This window comes from Salmo salar, chromosome 12 (genome assembly GCF_965601325.2).
Source record: "Salmo salar chromosome 12, fSalSal1, whole genome shotgun sequence".
Lineage (NCBI taxonomy): Eukaryota > Metazoa > Chordata > Actinopteri > Salmoniformes > Salmonidae > Salmo > Salmo salar.
Window position 1 is genome coordinate 38,375,149 of NC_138302.1, and position 19,595 is coordinate 38,394,743.

General features: G+C 41.4%; 1 protein-coding gene and 1 long non-coding RNA gene across 8 annotated transcripts in view; one reads left to right on the forward strand and one right to left on the reverse strand.

Annotated features, from left to right (window-relative positions):
- The window catches only part of LOC100286710 (serine/threonine-protein kinase MARK1), an 87,999-nt gene extending 85,157 nt beyond the window's left edge, over positions 1-2,842 (forward strand). For all 7 annotated transcript variants that reach the window (XM_014131218.3, XM_014131220.3, XM_014131222.3 and 4 more), the window contains one exon: positions 326-2,842. In XM_014131218.3, the coding sequence (XP_013986693.1) occupies positions 326-671 (346 nt within the window). In that variant the 3' untranslated portion in view covers positions 672-2,842. The remainder of the gene's footprint in view (positions 1-325) is intronic.
- Positions 2,843-5,056: 2,214 nt separating this feature from the next.
- On the reverse strand, positions 5,057-17,053 carry LOC106564806 (uncharacterized). The gene is made up of 2 exons (XR_006757981.2): positions 13,991-17,053; positions 5,057-8,781 (listed from the first exon to the last, which is right to left on the reverse strand). It is a non-coding gene; the product is annotated as an uncharacterized LOC106564806 (long non-coding RNA).
- Between the last annotated feature and the right edge of the window lie 2,542 nt (positions 17,054-19,595).

A 19,595-nucleotide genomic window follows, 5' to 3' on the forward strand; every position in this document is an offset into this window, starting at 1 on the left:
CTTGGTGGGCCATTTGTGTGTTTTAAGCTGTCTAGAAGTGTCTGTTACACGGTGCGTAATCTTTTGAGTAATATATATATTTGACTGTCATTCAGTTGTCAGTTTCACAATGGGGTCTCAAACACATGGGTTATACAAGTTCTGTGTGTTACCTTTTGCCCTTTGACCCACACTCTATATACTCCGAGTCGCATGACTCTTTAAAAGAAAATGTAACAAATAAAATAATAATTGGGTCAGCACCTCACCAACTTTTTTGGTTTTGCGTCTACCTACTTATCTCCTATTCAATTAACACTATTGTCTGTGTTCTGTTCCTCTCCAGGAGCGCATCAGGGGAACCCAAAGAGGACGGTTCCCGGGACTCCAAACCCCGCTCACTGCGCTTCACCTGGAGCATGAAGACCACCTCTTCCATGGAGCCCGGCGACATGATGCGCGAGATCCGGAAGGTCCTGGACGCCAACAACTGCGACTACGAGCAGCGCGAGCGCTTCATGCTCTTCTGCGTGCACGGCGACGCCCGCCAGGACAGCCTGGTCCAATGGGAGATGGAGGTGTGTAAGCTGCCACGCCTCTCACTCAACGGTGTGCGCTTCAAGCGGATCTCAGGCACGTCCATCGCCTTCAAAAATATCGCGTCCAAAGTGGCTAACGAGCTCAAGCTGTGAAAAGTGACTTTTGGGAAGACTAAACAAACTAAAGAGAATTAACATACGACATTGTAAATGGAGGGGGCAGAGGACATAATCCTGGTGTTCCTTGAGTTTGCGGGCGCCCCAAGTGTCGGGCCCAAGAGAGTCAGCCGCAATATTGAGTTTACTGCTATTCGAGGCTACTGCCGTATTGCTTAGTGAAACGACACATAGCGAAAATATACTTCCATTTTCCCTCCCCAAGGCAAACCCCTGTATTCCAAAATTGTTGTTAATAACGAGAGGTGAGAACTGACCATTGCAATAATATGAAAACATTTGTATCAATGGCCCGCAAAATTTCAATTCCATTGCAAAACTACCATTAAAGGGGGTTGGAAGAACAGACTGCAAAGCTACTTTTTCCACATGTACAGTATAAAATAAAATAGAGAATGTTTTGAGTTGTATTGTTCATAGAGTTGTATAAAACAAGACTCTTCAGCATAATGTCTGCAGGTATTGTATAGTCTTGAGTTTCTGTACAGAAAGTGTGTTTAAATGTGTCATACTGTATTTTTTTTATTTTTATTTGGAGTTCTCTTTCCTTCTATTGTTGACATTTGTAGATTGTTTGCCTCCACTGAAGTTTAATGTTTAGGAAAAAAAAAAAAACATTTTTTATTCTCACAAGGAAAAGAAAAAACAAGCTTATTTTTTACTTTTCACGGACAATAAGTTCCTTTCCCAATACAGGAGAGATCAAATGACGTGATCTGTGTTGAAAAGCAAAACTCTACACATCCCAAAGCCCTAATCAAATCATTCCTCCTAATGCACTATTTTGGCCATGCTCACAATCCTCCTTCATGTAGCGTAGCTAAATGATGACATTGGCACTGCAGTTTAAAAAGTTCTGTTTATTGCATAGAATTTACATAAGGGATCTTATGTTCTGTCCTTTTATTACCTTTGAGAACCCAAATATACAGCGTAAACTGACAGGACCACACATTTTTCAGTTGCACTCAATTATAAGCCCGCTCTCATAAAGTCCGCTTTATGCAGTCTTGAACACGGTATCGCAAATGTCGCTGGCATTGCACTCGATTAATAATCAAATGCTCTTCTAACAAATACTGGGACAAAGCTACTCATTCAAAACACTATTCATGGACATTTAGTAGCATAAATGCACCGGCACCATTCTAGGTCAGGAATGTTCTGACAGCTCATGTTCTGCTTGAAACTGCCCGAAGGTTGAAAGGTTCACGCAAAGTGATGCCCAAGCAGTTTGACCTCACTAGTGACTATATCCCTCTTTCCCTTACTCCCTTCTAAACTGCAGTTAATTGATAGTTACTGTGCGACACCTGTCTGACTTGTTTTGTGCTCAATTTTATTTTCTTGCAAAATATATTGTATTTATTCCACCACATTATGCCTTTTTAATGTGCTGCTTGGTATTTCTGAGGCATTCACCTGTACGAGAAGAAAAATAGGATATAACTAGTTTCGCATATGTTTTTATTTTAGGTTTTTCCCCTTTGTAATTAGTGATTGCGATGAGTACGTAAAATAACCACTAGTGCTGGTACGTTTCTACTCGTTATTTTGTATGAAAAGTAATGAGGGTCAACTGTGCAATGGTATTCCATGTTGTATTACTGTAAAGATGAGAGATGGGCCTAGACCGCACCCTTTAACACAACAAAGAGAGTGGAAACAGAATCCAGACATTTTATTTCCTCATTTCAAAAGGCACAATAGAAGGAAAAAAAAGCAAAGGCGAGTGGACAAAAAAAGAAATAAATGAAAACAAGGTTAAGCTGTGAGCCCTTCTGGAAGCTGAGCGAGAAATCTCCACCGCTGACTTTGTGGCATTATGGGAGCAGAGAGGGTTGGAGGGGGCTACTGCACGTTGACATATAGTGCACATGGAAGAAAAATGCATATTCCTAATTGTTAACGGTACAACTTCCAGAGAGGATGTCTATTGTGTTGCCTTTGCAGATCAAGTGTAGAGGAGAAGCAGCAAGTGTTAAAAGAAATATAAATGATTACGCCTCGCCCTTTTCATCTCCATTAACCCCTCCCCCCACATAAACCCCTCCTACCACAACATACATGCGAGGAAAGCTCGAGTCATCCAGATTCAGTCTCTCGTGCACAATATTAAAGCTTACTTGAAAGGAGTCTCAAGCAAATGTCTGGTGTCGTTTGTTTTTTTTTACCAGTATTTACTATTTAATTTTGTCTGAGAAACCATGGCTTCACAGCCAATCAGTTTAGCATAAACTTTGAGTAACATGGAGGAATGATACATCATGGAAAGAGCTTTGTAATTGGTATAGAAACATGTATTGCTCTGTAGATGGTGGGTTATCCTAATGTGTATGGCCGTGCCAAACTTCATATTGAAAGCAAACACAGTTGAAATTATGCAAAAATATTTTTTTAAGTCAAACAGTTTTTATATACAGCACATAAGCATGAACTTTTGAAAAAAAATTAGCTTTTGTATGCAATAAGTCTTTGTACCTACAGTTGAAGTCTGAAGTTTACATAAACCTCAGCCAAATACATTTAAACTCAGTTTTTCACAATTCCTGACATTTAATCTTAGAAAAATGCTCTGTCTTAGGTCAGTTAGTAAAACTACTTTATTTTAAGAATGTGAAATGTCAGAATAATAGTAGAGTTATTTATTTATTTCATCACATTCCCAGTGGGTCAGAAGTTTACATACACTCAATTAGTATTTGGTAGCATTGCCTCTAAATCGTTTAACTTGGGTCAAATGTTTCGGGTAGCCTTCCACAAGCTTCCCACAATAAGTTGGGTGAATTTTGGCCCATTCCTCCTGACAGCTGGTGTAGATGAGTCAGGTTTGTAGGCCTGCTTGCTCGCACACACTTTTTCAGTTCTGCCCACAAGTTATCTATGGGATTGATGTCAGGGCTTTGTGATGGCCACTCCAATGCCTTGACTTTGTTGTCCTTAAGCCATTTTGCCACAACTTTGGAAGCATGCTTGGGGTCATTGTCCATTTGGAAGACCCATTTGCGACCAAGCTTTAACTTCCTGACTGATGTCTTGAGATGTTGCTTTAATATATCCACATAATTTTCTTTCCTCATGATGCCTTCTATTTTGTGAAGTGCACCAGTCCCTCCTGCAGCAAAGCACCCCACATAACAATGGTCATTATGGCCAAACAGTTATTTTTGTTTCATCAGACCAGAGGACATTTCTCCAAAAAGTACGATCTTTGTCCCCATATGCAGTTGCAAACCATAGTCTGGCTTTTTTGATGGCGGTTTTGGAGCAGTGGCTTCTTCCTTGCTGAGCGGCCTTTCAGGTTATGTCGATATAGGACTTGTTTTACTGTGGATATAGATACTTTTGTACCTGTTTCCTCCAGCATCTTCACAAGGTCCTTTGCTGTTGTTCTGGGATTGATTTGCACTTTTTGCACCCAAGTACGTTCATCTCTAGGAGATAGAACACATCTCCTTCCTGAGCGGTTTTACTGCTGCGTGGTCCCATGGTGTTTATACTTGCGTACAATCATTTGTACAGATGAACGTGGCGTTTGGAAATTGCTCCCAAGGATGAACCAGACTTGTGGAGGTCTACAATTATTTTTCTGAGGTCTTGGCTGATTTCTTTTGATTTTCCCATGATGTCAAGCAAAGAGGCACTGGGTTTGAAGGTAGGCCTTAAAATACATCTACAAGTACACCTCCAATTGACTCAAATTATATCAATTAGCCTATCAGAAGCTTCTAAAGCCATGACATTTTCTGGAATTTTCCAAGCTGTTTAAAGACACAGTCAACTTACTGTATGTAAACTTCTGACGTACTGGAATTGTGATACAGTGAATGATAAGTGAAATAATCTGTAAACAATTGTTGGAAAATTGACTTGTGTCATGCACAATGTAGATGTCCTAACCGACTTGCCAAAACTATAGTTTGTTCACAAGAAACGACAGGCTGTGGTTTATATTGGTTTAGTGATAACAATCTTTGGTAATAGTTAGTCACGAATGTTCTAGATAACATGTAAACAGCCTAACCAGCTCTGCTAGGGCGAGTAAATAGTCAGACTCAAGCACGGCCGCTTTCCCACTCTATATTTCTATTGAATTTTCACAAATCCCGTAGTATACGTAATTCCCAAACATTTAAATAATTTATGAAAACTTGTAAATGACCATGTGTAACAGTCCCTCTCCTCGCACCGAACCAGGGACCCTCTGCACACATCAAACTACTGACACCCACGAAGCATCGTTACCCATCGCTTGAAACACTATTAGCGCGCACCCCGCTAACTAGCTAGCCATTTCACATGGGTTACTGTCGGGTCGCGTTAATTCAATCTGGTATTGGAATAAAACAGTTAACACAGAGTAACTTCTGATTTCTTTGTACTTTAATTAATGCAAACACATTTATGGTAAATATGATGTTTGTATATACGGGCTCGCTGTGTCACCACGCAGGGCAGACAGAGAACTGAGTTACACATCCTTTGCTTCTCATTAAATACTCTGACAGAGAGAGTTCCCACTCACTGCTGGCCTGTCAGAGGGAGGATGAGCGTGGTTTAAACTTACTCATCCTATCGTTGGCGTGCAGGTTGGTCCCAACCTCGAGACGCCTCCTGTTGCCGGGCGTAGTTATTATCTTTGGCAGTCGATTTATCTTGTGACTGCACAATGCACAGTTCTCTAAAACCCCGACACCCCTCTGCATATACATTTCACCCATATCCTGCCCTTATCTTTTAACAAGTTCTTCCATATCCCTGATTTACAGCATCTGCATTCTTTCCATATGACTCAACATCCCATGAGCCCCTTCCTCTCTTATCATATAGAGTATAAACTTAATATTATAGCATTGCTTCTTTGTTATATTATATAGGTTATGCAAACAAATAGTTGGTCAAACCCTAACAGTTTCACATGTCTATAAAAAAAAGTGTCATATTCGTCCTCTGATTGTAATACGATTTAATGTTGCTAAAAGGCTGTCAGTTGGACTTTAAGGTAATCATGCGGTCAGGATCTGTGCCTTCCGAGGGTACCAACCTTAAGGATGTTGACACAGATACATTGGAAGGCCTCTGCGAGGTAGGCGTCATCTCGCGTGGTCACCAATCTGAGGTGGTCGTCAATGTTTACCCATACCACCAGGGTCCCCGTCTTTACTAACCCTGCAGAGTGGTAATGGTCACAACAGTATCAAAGTTCATCTAGAGCGCTGTCTATGAATGTGAGAGTAGTTACATATAGCCTTGTCCCTCAGCCGTATAATAAAACAAGTGGCGTGCTGCTGTTTTGCTGAAAATATAGCTTTAATCTGTCTAGAAGGACCATAGTGTAAAGGCACCATCTAACTTTTGGTTGTACTGTTTTGTAAAATGTTTGTAATATTGATTAACTACAGTACCTGGGTCGAGCTACAGAATCAGCTGGGTTTGTTGACACCATGGTATTTTTGGTTTTTCGTTATCATGATTTGAATACTACAGGGTTTATTTAAAACAGATATTCATGAGGATTTACTCCTATACTTACAAGAAGAGAGCACTGCTTCACTTCTCCACTAGGTTAGTAACGAACTATGTGTTAGGCAAAACAGGCCGTAGAGCAGTTTTTTTTACCTCTCCATACAGTTTACAACTAATGTGGACTGAAAGGCAAAACAGACCCTAGAGCAGTTGTTATTACCACACTAACGTGTGGAACATAATGATAAATTATATTTTGGTATTTTTCATTGCACAAATAATCTTTCTGCATAAAAAGGCAAACACAACACACACAACAAATTGTTTAGGTTGTAAAGAAGGGAACATGCCAGTGGCACTTAAAGGACAGCTCTGGAGTCAGGCCAGTCACGGGCCACCCGTTGGGAAAGGGAAGGGGCTCCCACGGTCACTCCCTTGTCTTTTTTGTCATGTGACAGTTCGGCCCTTGAGTACAGCGTCCCTGGCAACTCCTCTGCCAATTGGTCCAGAGCTGGACGGAGAAGTGTCAACCAATCATGTTTGCTATAGGTCTGATTGGTTAGTGCAGGGATGCTCAGATACATTCTTCGATGACAGCAGTTCTGCAGATTTTTGTCCTTGCCTTTTAGCTAGGGACTGGTTTCTATTTGGGCCATTCAGTAACGTCAACTGGGTGAAATGAAAACCAGCCGAGTTGTGGAACTCGGCCCTGAGTTGTGCACCACTGAATTAGTGTGTCCTCTTTCTGACACCACGTACCATTACAATGTTACTTCAAACTACTGTGTGAGAAGGAGCATGGATGGGCATTGATTGCTTTTGCTTGGTGTCCTCACGATTGTTAATTGATAGCAGCCCAGATATTCTTATTCTGAAAATGTAAACTAAAAGCCTAAAACATATATCAATTAAACTGATGGCGTTAATGTGCTCAATTACATTTTGTTTTGATTGCAGGTGAGGATAAAGTATCACACTGTACCAGGGTGGGTGTCAATTCCACAAATTACATTTTAATTCAGTTCTCGCTTCCTGTACATTCCATTTAATTAAATTCAAATTCCAGGTCAGTCTTTGAATTCAGAGAAAATTCAATTCCCCTGAATTCCAATTTTAGGTCAATTCCAATAATTTAATATCAATATTATCGCCAACAATTCTAATTCAATTCCCTCAGGCTGATCATGTCACTGTTCAGACAGCCTTGTTATGCTGTAAATATTGGAGTAGAGGTTGAAATTGTTAAAAGCAAATCCTACAGTACAATTTTGATACTCTGTGCATTAATTCTATTAACTGGGAAATGTAGGAATATTGAATTTCAATTCCAAAGATGTTTTTACAATTCCAATTTAATTCTAAAAAAGTTCCAAAAAAAAGTCGTCTAAATCCAATTGCATAATTTGAAGATTTAAAAATGTTGAATTTAATTCAAAGTAAATTATCCACTTCATGATTGAATTCAATAATTGAATTGGAATTTCAAATTAAATTGGAATTGACACCAAACCTGAACTGTATGTACTATTTGTGCAATATTGTTACTGTAGATCAGAGCATGCAGTACCTTTCTTGGCCAGCATGAGGAATTGTCTACGTTCTCCCCGGCTGCAGTGTGTAGTGAAGCCGAAGTCATCACACACACACACACACAATACATTAATTAGCCAGACATACACACACAGTACGTATTTGACACAAACACAGAGAGAGAGCAAAAAATGCCTTTAAACACATTGAAGTATTTACAAATCTGCTACGGATGTACTGGCTAACACTATTGGAATGTTATGCCACAATGCCCTACATAGTTGTCATAAACATTACTGAGATCTTGACCTAACATCTAACAACAGATTTTATGACATGCCACATCACACATCTTTGGTAGAAGTCTGTTATGAAGTGTGGCACACTGAAATTGTGTGAATAGCCCAAGCGATATATGACAAATGCTAACTTTTTCATAAAAGCATGAAACTTCGTAGTTGGGATTATGAAGAAACCTTATAATAAAACGTTTTTTTTAATTATGTGAAATGGAGATACACTTATAAGGCCACACTGCAGTACCATGACCCGATCAAAGAAGTCACAGAAGAGGATGTAAGACTGGCCGTCGCCAGCTACACAACCCACAGACATGGGTCCATGAAGCTCCCCTGTAGGACAGTACAGGAACAGTATACACACATATAGTAAGTACACACTCACACAGAGAAACACACACTAGAGTCACACGTTGTGATGCATAAGCAGCAGCAGTTGTTTTGGATTAGCTAGGTGTTAGGACATTGTTTTAGTATTCTGTTAAATGGCTGGCTATCGTTATTGCCTGGCTTTTATGATGTAACTGAGCCTGGCTCCATTGTTTTCAGCGCATAATGATCTAGAAACATGAGTTCCCTATAGATCGCATAATGCCTGTTGACGTCACCTGGTTCCTCGAGGGCCGGACGTATGACATCATCAAAGATGACCCCGCTCTGGGTGGCGCGGTTGAACTGGTGAGCATACAGTTCTGGAGTCAGGATTCTCGCCATACATGTGTAGTTGTATTTTAGGGTAGGGAACTCCTTATCGGGGGAACCTCTCTTCAGGTTGAACAGGGACATGGGGTCTGTAGGGACCAAGGGCGGACAGGATGTGGTCAGACATGGGGACAATAGAAATAGAATAGAGTAGGAATGTTACTGGCCTTGAAGGCCGTTTGTCTAGAATATACCAGTGGACTACATAAAATAGCATGAGAAATTCAACCCATAAATGGAAATGCATACACTATGGCCATATTGGCCTACACATAAACAGAGGCAGACCAATACCATATAAATAAGTTAGTTCTGTGGTAACCTCATCCCCAGGTTATTGCACACAGTGCATATATGTAAGCCTGGTACATCAACGATTCAAAGTTGGCCTTAGTGGGAGTGACCATAGAATTCCATGGGAGTGACCTTACTGAGTAAAGTATTTGTCATCATCATAGAGAATGACAGAGGCCTCTAGTGGCCAAAAGGCAGTTTTAGCATGGACAGCACCATTGAGGGCTTCTGCCATTTTAATGTATTTAACTGGGTGGGACTTCCAACTTCATTGGCTGATCCCTCCTGGTGACCCCGTTGGAGTCATGTCCAACCGGGCCATCTGGAGGGATCAGCCAGTTGTAAAGAAGAAAATGTACTACTTCAAAATGGAGACAGCTCAATGGCGCTGCCCATGCAGTCACAGACGCCATAATGGCATGGATACAATGATGAAGCCTCTTTCCCATCTCTATGATCATCATTTAATTTAAGTGAATCACACGATTACGAGGCGTGGCTCTGTGCTTGTGTTCTGCTAGTGTATGGGGGAGGGTTATGGGGAAGGTGTTGTGGTAGATGATTGGTTCGTTGATTAAGATGATTAAACCAACGCCTATGCACCGGGAGTTTTTCCCGGTCTTTCTGCATTGGCTAACGAAGGCCAAGTTTCACACTCGTTGATCCACCATTTGTTTGCACATTTGGGTGGAAGTGTGTGGGAAAGAGATTAGTTCTATGGTATAAAATATGTCAATTTTCTATTTTCCTGGTATATACACTATATATACAAAAGTATGTGGACACCCCTTCAAATTAGTGGATTTGGCTATTTCAGCCACACCTGTTGCTGACAGGTGTATAAAATTGGGCACACAGCCATGCAATCTCCATAGACAAACATTGGCAGTAGAATGGCCTTACTGAAAAGCTCAGTGACTTTCAACGTGGCACCGTCAAAGGGTGCCACCTTTCCAACAAGTCAGTTCATCAAATTTCTGCCCTGCTAGAGCTGCCCCGTTCAACTGTAAGTGCTGTTATTGTGAAGTAGAAATGTCTAGGAGCAACATCAGCTCAGCCACACAGCCACGCCGAGTGCTGAAGCACACAGTGAGTAAAAACCGTCTGTCCTCGGTTGCAACACTCACTACCGAGTTCCAGACTGTCTTTTGGAAGCAACGTAAGAAAAAGAACCGAGCAGCTGCGCACACAAGCCTAAGATCACCATGCGCAATGCCAAGCATCGGCTGGAGGGGTGCAAAGCTCGCCACCATTGGACTCTGGAGCAGTGGAAACGTGTTCTCTGGAGAGATGACTCACGCTTCACCATCTGGCAGTCTGACGGACGAATTTGGGTTTGGCGGATGCCAGGAAGGAATGCTACATGCCCCAATGCATAGTGCCAACTGTAAAGTTTGATGGAGGAGGAATAATGGTCTGGGGCTGTTTTTCGTGGTTCGGGCTAAGCCCCTTAGTTCCAGTGAAGGCAAACGTTAACTCTACAGCATACAATGACATTCTCGTCGATTCTGTGCTTCCAACTTTGTGTCAACTGATGGGGTTCACCTTGGGGTCATGATAGGAGCTGCACCAAATGATTGATGTATTATAATAATTGATTATGCTTATGTTGTATTATCAGAAGGGGAACGGCTATAAGACCCCACCCCCACTACATTTATATGGTCCTGGACTACAGATTAGCTATATATATATATATATATATATTATAAGGTTTAATATTGTTTCACAGTTCTTTTCTAGTCTCTGCTTCTTATAATAAACGGTCTGAGAGATGTGTGAGTTATTGCAGTCAAAACAGGGTGTCCATGAGAAAGCGCCTCAAGGCTAAAAGAGATTCATAGACACAGAACCCTACAAGGGAGTGAAAGAGATAAGAGAGATGTCAGACATACCACTATAAAGCAACTTGGGGAGTTGAAAATTACTGCTGAGTCCTTAGAAAACACTGGAACTATTGTTCTCTCCTGCAAGTTTGTATAACTGTATATGCATGGGCTTGGTCTCATGAGTAGAAGGTTTTGACGTAGGCAGTTACATCACTAGGGGTTGACTGCAAGCATATTAAAGCCACTTGGACCCTTTCCTATTTTGTAGAACTTAGCCCGCATGTTTCCGATATGTTCCCATTGTCAACTTCTGTCTTCAATTGCATTAATAAAGGTTTTTGATTGATTTACTTAAAGATATTGTCTGATTGCTGATTTCACCAATAAGCAAATGATTGACAAGGAACAAGGAACCTACCCCAACACAACAGTTTGGGGAAAGCCCTTCCTGTTTCAGCATGACAATGCCCCCGTGCACAAAGCGAGGTCCATACAGAAATGGTTTGTCGAGATCGGTGTAGAAGAACTTGGCTGGCCTGGACAGAGCCCTGATCTCAACACCATCGAACACATTTGGGATGAATTGGAGCACCTACAGCGAGCCAGGCCTAATCGCCCAACATCAGTGTCCAACCTCACTAATGCTCTTGCAGCAATGTTCCAACATCTAGCGGAAAGCCTTCCCAGAAGTGTGGAGGCTGTTATAGCAGCAAAGGGGGAGCAAGTCCATATTAATGTCCACAATTTTGGAATGAGATGTTCGACGAGCAGGTGTCCATACTTTCGGTCATGAAGTGTATTTCCAAATTGACCTCTTAGCATGTATGTTGCTCTGAGAAGATTTGATATGGTAATAGCTTCAGCTTGCTTGTGATAGGCAAGTTAGGAATTTTCCCCATATTCCAAATGTGGAGTAAGTTAAGGGGTATGAACACTTTCTGAAGGCACTGTAAAAGGCGTCCGCATGCTTCCCAGCTGAAACAGTTCAGAAGAGCTTGTGCGTATATTATGATGACATTTTGTCAGTTGGAGGAGATTCTACACCATGGTGCCAGAGCTCCAAATTAAACAAGGTAAGCAGACACCTGTTTAATCTAAGTCTGTAATTAATTGGCATTCACTGGTGTGGTTTCCCTCTAACAAGTAAGTGGCACTTCACTCACTCTAAAATATATACATACACTTTGAATATGACATAGTCGAATTCTAGATTGGCGAAATTACTTAAGAATTACATAACTGGCTATTGGTGAAATGCATGATGTCAATATATGATGAATGATTGATGATTTTTATTTTGGGTGGTAATGCATCGACCATTACTGAATACTAGTTATTTTGGTTTTGGAGAGGTGGTTCAGTAATAATCATCTCTTCTATTTTATTTTGGGTGGTAATGCGGGCGATCATTACTGAATACTAGTTATTTTATTTTGGAGAGGTGGTTCAATGATAATCTATTTTTTTAGTAATTCAGCAACAATTACCCAAATACTACTTATTTTGGTTTTGAAGAGGTGGTTCAGCGATAATCATACATTTTATTTTATTTCAGGTAGTAATGCAGCGAACAGTACTGAATACTACTTAGTTTTGCAGAAGTGATTTAGCAATAATCATCTATTTTTATTTTGGGAGGTAATTCAGCAACAATTACCTGAATACTAGTTATTTTTTATTTTGTAGAGGTAGTTCTGTGACAATTACCCAGGCTACCTTGACCTATGGGGAGGGTGGTTTATTTTTATTTTTTTGTAGAGGTAATTCTGTGAAAATTACCCAGTGAATGAGTTGAGTTGTTTATGAATAGTGCGTTGTATGTCTCATTTGTTTGTTTGTCTGTGGATTATTCCGGGGTTTATTGGGTAATGGCCCAATGGTGGAATAAAAAGTTAGGAGTTGGACAGAAGTTATTTGAATCAAAGGTTGAACATATTTGTTAGGGACACTTTCCTACCATAGGACAGTATAGGAAATGTACAACCCTTAGTACACCAGTAAAATTATTACAAGGAAGTTGTGTTCTGTAGAGAATTTCATAGAAAATGACTTTGTGACGCTGTCACCAGGAGGCACTGGTGTATAACATATTACATATTACACGCAGACTATCTAAATAAAAAGCCGGAGCACCATGGCACAGTCAAACCAGAATGAGGAGATAGGAGCAATGAAGCCTGTCACGCCTGTTGAATATATGCAAAAGAAGTTAACTGCTGTGGAATTTACATTCACTTTTAAGAAATGGCATGTCTGGACAGAGATGGCAGGAGAAAATAGATATCCAATGGATGGTTCATTCAACAAAACTAGGTTGGATTTAGTCAAGGAGATAATTCAGACAATAAAAATTGACAAAAAGAAGGGGATGAAAAAAAGTACCCTTGTATCAGAAACTGTGATAGGAATGATGATGCTGGAAGGACAGATTTTCATGAACAAGGCTACCGTAACCAAACTAAAGCTGGAGAGAACAATAGTCAGGACAGAGGCAGAACAGGAGTACTCCCCACCGCCCCGCCATATGAGACTCAACCCAGAGGACCTCCGGGTGACTATACACAGATATACCCTCTCATACCACTGACAGAAGAAAATGGAGAAGCAACCACAATTATCCTCAAGGGGACTCGGATGAAGGAGGTGGATGACACAACAGCAGCAACAAGTGACATGAGAACAATAGAATTGGATGAAAAAAAGGAGGCACAGTTCCTGGAGGGAGTTTCCCTCGCCACCCCAACTCACTCCACAAAAAGGAACAGACTGGAAGACCCTAGACATATGGCCGCCTGCAGAAAACGAACTACTAAAGAAGTAAACGAAAAGTACAAAGTGTTACCATCCATGGGTGACCTATTCAGAGACCAGAGAGAAAAGGAAGAAAGAAAGAGAGAAGAAGAAAGACTGGAAAATAATAAGTTGTATACATTACGAAAAGAGAAGAGAAAGTTGATAGAAGATCTGCAGGTGCTAATTGCTGATAAGATTAAAGAGACAATGGACACAGATGATGTGGATGAAAGTAAAAAGCTAAAAGAGGAGGTCAGACAAGCCACAGATATGGTAAGACAATACCAGAGGGAGATAGAAGAGTATGAAAGGAGGACTAGACACTGCACTGAAGAAGGCCCAGCTTGCACAGATCGAGAAAGGAAGTGGTGATTTTACTCACAATATGATGGCTGCTCAAGTTGTTTCTACAGGCTCCCCACAACCACAGCCTGCAGCTCCCCCACAGTCACATCAGTCACATCAGTCACAGCCGTGAACCCAGTGCCTGCAGGTTATGTGCTTTTCACCACTCAGCATTATGATGACCCACAAACATGGACTGGAAAAGGAGGTGGGCCCGCCAGAACACCCCCTTGTGACTGGAACAACACTCAATGCTGGACCTGTGGGCAGTTGGGGCATGTGAGTTCGCAGTGTGGGGAAAATGAAAGAGGAAGAGGTTACATCAGGGGCAGAGGAAATGTTGGGCCTGGCAGAGGAAGAGAGAACTTTGCTAATACACATCCTGGAGTGTACCATGGAAACAATATGCTCCTCAGCCACCGTACCACTCGCCCGGAGCTTAAAATGCTCCCCTGGGGCCACCTATGCCTATGAACAAGGAGGACAAGTTAATGACAATAACAGTTGCATCGGGACAGCCCAGGAATGCGTACTGGACATAGACTTGTTTGATGAACCTCTCCTTGACTTTGACATGGTGCTGTTCGTTGATGGTTCTGCTTATATAGATCAAAGCACAGGGAAGAAACATGTAGGATTTGCTGTAGTAGATGTGGAAGGTGATATTGAGGTTATACAGCCCCTACCAGAACATTTATCAGCGCAACAGGCAGATTTATTAGCTCTGAACACAGCTTGTGAATTGGGGGAAGGGAAGGCCCTTACTGTCTACTCAGACTCAGCATATGCTATTGGGGTTTGTTTGTCATGGTGTGGGGTTTGGAGAGCAATAGGGTTTACTAATAGGTCTGGCTTATGGCTACATCTTTTGTCTGGCATGCCCTGTTTACCATCAACCATGATCTCTACTATTTGCCGATTGGCTGACAAAATTGGTGTCTGGTTTAATGCTAAATTTGGAAATGTTCTGGGGAAAGTAATGTTAATCTTGTTTTCATTGTTTACTCCTATACTTGTGGGAGGTTTGGTGATTTTGGCTACTGTTTATATTTGTAAGAAAATGACTCACTGCTCTTGAACATGCTGGAGTGATGGTGTTGGTGGAAGCTGATACAAATCGTGCTGAAGGTGAGACTGGTGCATTTCTGGTTTCTCTTAATCCCATTGTCTATCCAACTCGTATGGTTCTTCCCAGGACTCAGGCGCAATGGGAGTATAGACAGACTCACCCCACCCCACCAGCATTCCAGGAACCTCAGGAGTTGTTTCTCCCTTTAGCAGGCCATCCCTGGGATCAAACGGATCCGGGGGATTTGCCTAATCTGTTTGATTTCAGAGGAGAATATTAAGATTGAAGCTGTGAGACTAATTAGCCTCAAAGAGGGGAATGATGGGGTTCACCTTGGGGTCATGATAGGGGCTGCACCAAATGATTGATGTATTATACTAATTGATTATGCTTATGTTGTATTAATAGAAGGGGAAGGGCTATAAGACCCCACCCCCATTACATATATAGGGTCCTGGACTAAAGAGTAGCAATATATATATACATTATAAGGTTTAATATTGTTCCACAGTTCTTTTCTAGTCTCTGCTTCTTATCAGAAACGGCCTGAGAGATGTGTGAGTTATTGCAGTCAAAACAGGGTGTCTGTGAGAAAGCGCCTCAAGGCTAAAAGAGATTCATAGACACAGAACCCTGCAGTGGAGTGAAAGAGATAAGAGACAAGTCAGACATACCACTATAAAGCAACTTGGGGAGTGAAAAGTTACTGCTGAGCCCTTAGAAAACACTGGAACTATTGTTCTCTCCTGCAAGTTTGTATAACTGTATATGCATGGGCTTGGTCTCATGAGTAGAAGGTGTTTACGTAGGCAGTTACATCACTAGGGGTTGACTGCAAGCATATTAAAGCAACTTGGACCCTTTCCTATTTTGCAGAACCTACTCAGAAACATGCGGGCTATGTTCCCGTTGTCAACTTCTGTCCTCAATTGCATTAATAAAGGTTTTTGATTGATTTGCTTAAAATATTGTCTGATTGCTGATTTCACCAATAAGCAAATGATTGACAAGGAACAAGGAACCTACCCCAACACAACAGTTTGGGGAAAGCCCTTTCCTGTTTCAGCATGACAATGCCCCCGTGCACAAAGCGAGGTCCATACAGAAATGGTTTGTCGAGATCGGTGTAGAAGAACTTGGCTGGCCTGGACAGAGCCCTTACCTCAATACCATCGAACACCTTTGGGATGAAATGGAACGCCGACTGCGAGCCAGGCCTAATCACCCAACATTAGTGTCCGACCTCACTAATGCTCTTGTGGCTGAATGGAAGCAAGTCCCCACAGCAATGTTCCAACATCTAGTGGAAAGCCTTCCCAGACGTGTGGAGGCTGTTATAGCAGCAAAGCGGGGAGTATCTCCATATTTATTTCCACGATTTTGGAATGAGATATTCGACGAGCAGGTGTCCATACTTTCGGTCATGAAGTGTATTTCCAAATTGACCTCTTGGCATGTGTGTTTCTCTGGGAAGATTTGATATGGTAATAGCTTCAGCCTGCTTGTGATAGGCAAGGTAGGATTTTTTCCCATATTCCAAATGTGGAGTAAGTTAAGGGGTATGAACACTTTCTGAAGGCACTGTAAAGGCGTCTGCATGCTTCCCAGCTGAAAAAGTTCAGAAGAGCTTCTGTATATTATGATGACATTTTGTGATGTTTATGTTCATTTTGGACTTCGGCTTGCCTCGAGAAAACATTTTGTGTGCCCGAACAGCCGAAAAACACTCACCGAAGTCCAAAACGAACATAAACGTCACAAAATGTCATCATAATATATGCACAAACTTCTGAACTGTTTTGGCTGGGAAGTATGCGGACGCCTTTAACTCTCCACCATAGTGGTATGGGCAGCGCCATTTTAAAGTATTGAAAGTAGTCATCTGGGTGGGGATTCCTATGGGTTGTTGCCTCTGGCGCTGCCCATGCTGCTAATGGCACAGATATAAAGTCCTCTATTTTTTAAATATGTGTTTTATAATGACAACATACAGTATCTTGGGATTTTCCTGGTGGATTTTCAGTTCATATTTTAAATGGACTCCAAACGGAATTGACGCTGACCCTTGGTCGGTTTCAAGAGGGCACAAGGGGGGGGGGGGCAAGGCCAGGAAATCCATCCCTGTTTCAGTCCATTGTGTTCCATTCCGTACCTAACGAGCATTTTTGGGGGAGGGGGGGGGGGCAAGGCCAGGAAATCCCTCCCTGTTTCAGTCCATTGTGTTCCATTCGGTGCCTAATGAACACAACGCTGGCCTTGTTGTTCGACCAGATATTTGAAAACATTTCAAGGCTGCGATAGCTTCCGTCCACATAGCTTAGTCCTTAGTTACCCTGCATAGTAGGAATATAGAACATCAATCCCTGCTATGCAGTGAATTAGATTGGATCAAAATGGTTCGCAAAACTATTACCTCAAGATAGGGCCTGTACTTTGCTTCCAAAGCGTACGTGATGGGGGCTGTAAGAGAAGTTTTACATCAGGAATGCAGTACAGTGGCATTTTATATGGTTAATCTCTAATCAAAATCGTAAAGCAAAGGAATTTAAGGTGTGAGTTCTACCAAGTTCTATTAGTTGCCTGGCTGGAAATGTCTCTCAGCCATGCTGAACTGTAGCCTGTGTGTGTAGGGAAAAACAACTTGCCATATGCAGTCATTTTGTTACTTTCGTTTTGACTGAATGTGAAAGAGCATGCATGCATGCCACAAAATGGTGGCGCCACTTACGTTTGATCTTCCACATCTCGTAATAATGAGAACTACTTTGCTGGCTGGAAGTCTGGAGTTCGTGGCCTGAGTATAGGGTGGTAGTGGAGGTGATAGTAGGGTCACAACTCTTCTTCTCTCAACACTGAACAAAAGAGCTAAGAATAGCAGTGTAGTCTCATCATCCCCAGTTTTGACTGTCCAAGTCCCACCTGACACGCTCATCTTTACAAAGTGGTGCGATGGTCGCTGGTGTCATGTTGCGTGGCCCTAACAATGTCAGTCTTTTTATAACTCAATGTAAATTAGCATTGCTAGCATGTGGTGGTTGGTGGATGGGTGTTCATACGACTGGTATGGTACATTTCATATATTTCTAAAGAAAGTGTAAATCATTTTTTAAAGGTGAAATCTGCAATATGTACAGCTGTTCAATGGTAATTTCAATGAATGTTACCCACTTATTACATTTCTCCAGCCACGTCCTTCAGCTTTTTAGCAAACCAAAAAGCAGAGCTGCCATTTAGCTGGGGGAACAAAATGAAACAGAATCAAGGATTGTACCCTTGAGACCATTAAGAGAAGTTTGAAAATACAGAGTGGCTGCGGATCCGAATTCTCTATAAGCATTTTCCGACAGCTAAATCCAAAGCTTCTGCGCATGTGTGGGATTCTCTACTTTACACCCAGTCTCTGCTTTACTTGTTTAGTAGCCCAGAGGAACAGGCTACTTTGGCAAATTTCTGTGATAAATGGAGAATGATGCTTGTTTAAGTTAAATCAAGACTGAATCTGTGTCAGCAAGATCACATTAATGATAGTATTATATATAACAGAACCGAATATAATAGCATGGTATAACGTTACTGTAAGACAAAAAACACCACCTCATTTCTTATGAGATTTAGGATGATTGTGAGAATGGTAGCATTTTTCTCCCATGTGGTCAAAACACAACAGCGCGCCACTAGTCAAAACACCATCTGCTCTAAAATTCACTCCCTGTACATAATTCAAATAAAACACTGTACTTCAAAACAACACTGTACATAATTCAGGAAGATCTAATGTATCTTCCCAGGGGAGCTGACAGGGTGGTTACCTTCAGATCTGCAGACTTGGCCTTCAAAATATGGATTTTGCGCAATAAATGACTTGCATTATGTTTCATTATTGATAAACAGTTCAATATAAGCAAAAAACGTGGATGATGTGTAACAACAGTTTTTCATTGTTGCAAACGCAAAAAAATCTGTAGTTCTGCCACTGAACAAGGCAGTTAACCAACCCACTGTTCCTAGGCCGTCATTGAAAATAAGAATTTGTTCTTAACTGACTTGACTAGTTAAATAATGTTTAAATTAAAACATTTAAAAATACAACCACCCAGAAGTCTCGCCAGTTTACGTTCTGTTTCGCTACACGGATTCCAGCAGTAATCAGTCCGATAATTACGAAGCTACGCACATGCCGCTGCAATTCAACAATGATTCGAATGCGATATCTGTGAATGTCGGGGAAAATGCCTTTAAAATGCGCTTTGTCGAATGTCCAGTGCACTGCTCTACAACGCACCTCGGATTTAATCCCGGTTTTACTTGCTGTTTGTTGTTGAATGGAGATCTCAGTCCTTATCTCCGCAAAGTAGAATTTCTGTGCTCTCTTGGAATCTATAAATTAACACATTTATTTCATTGACTTGCCAAAACGTTATTCTGTAGAAGTGGAAAAGACAATGTAATGAATATTATTTTATTTTCTTACCATTAGTTCGTGAGGAGCATAAGAAATCCACAGTCTGTTTGAGATGTACCTGGAGAGATGTACCTTTTAAATGAATGAACCACTAAATGACTATAATAACTT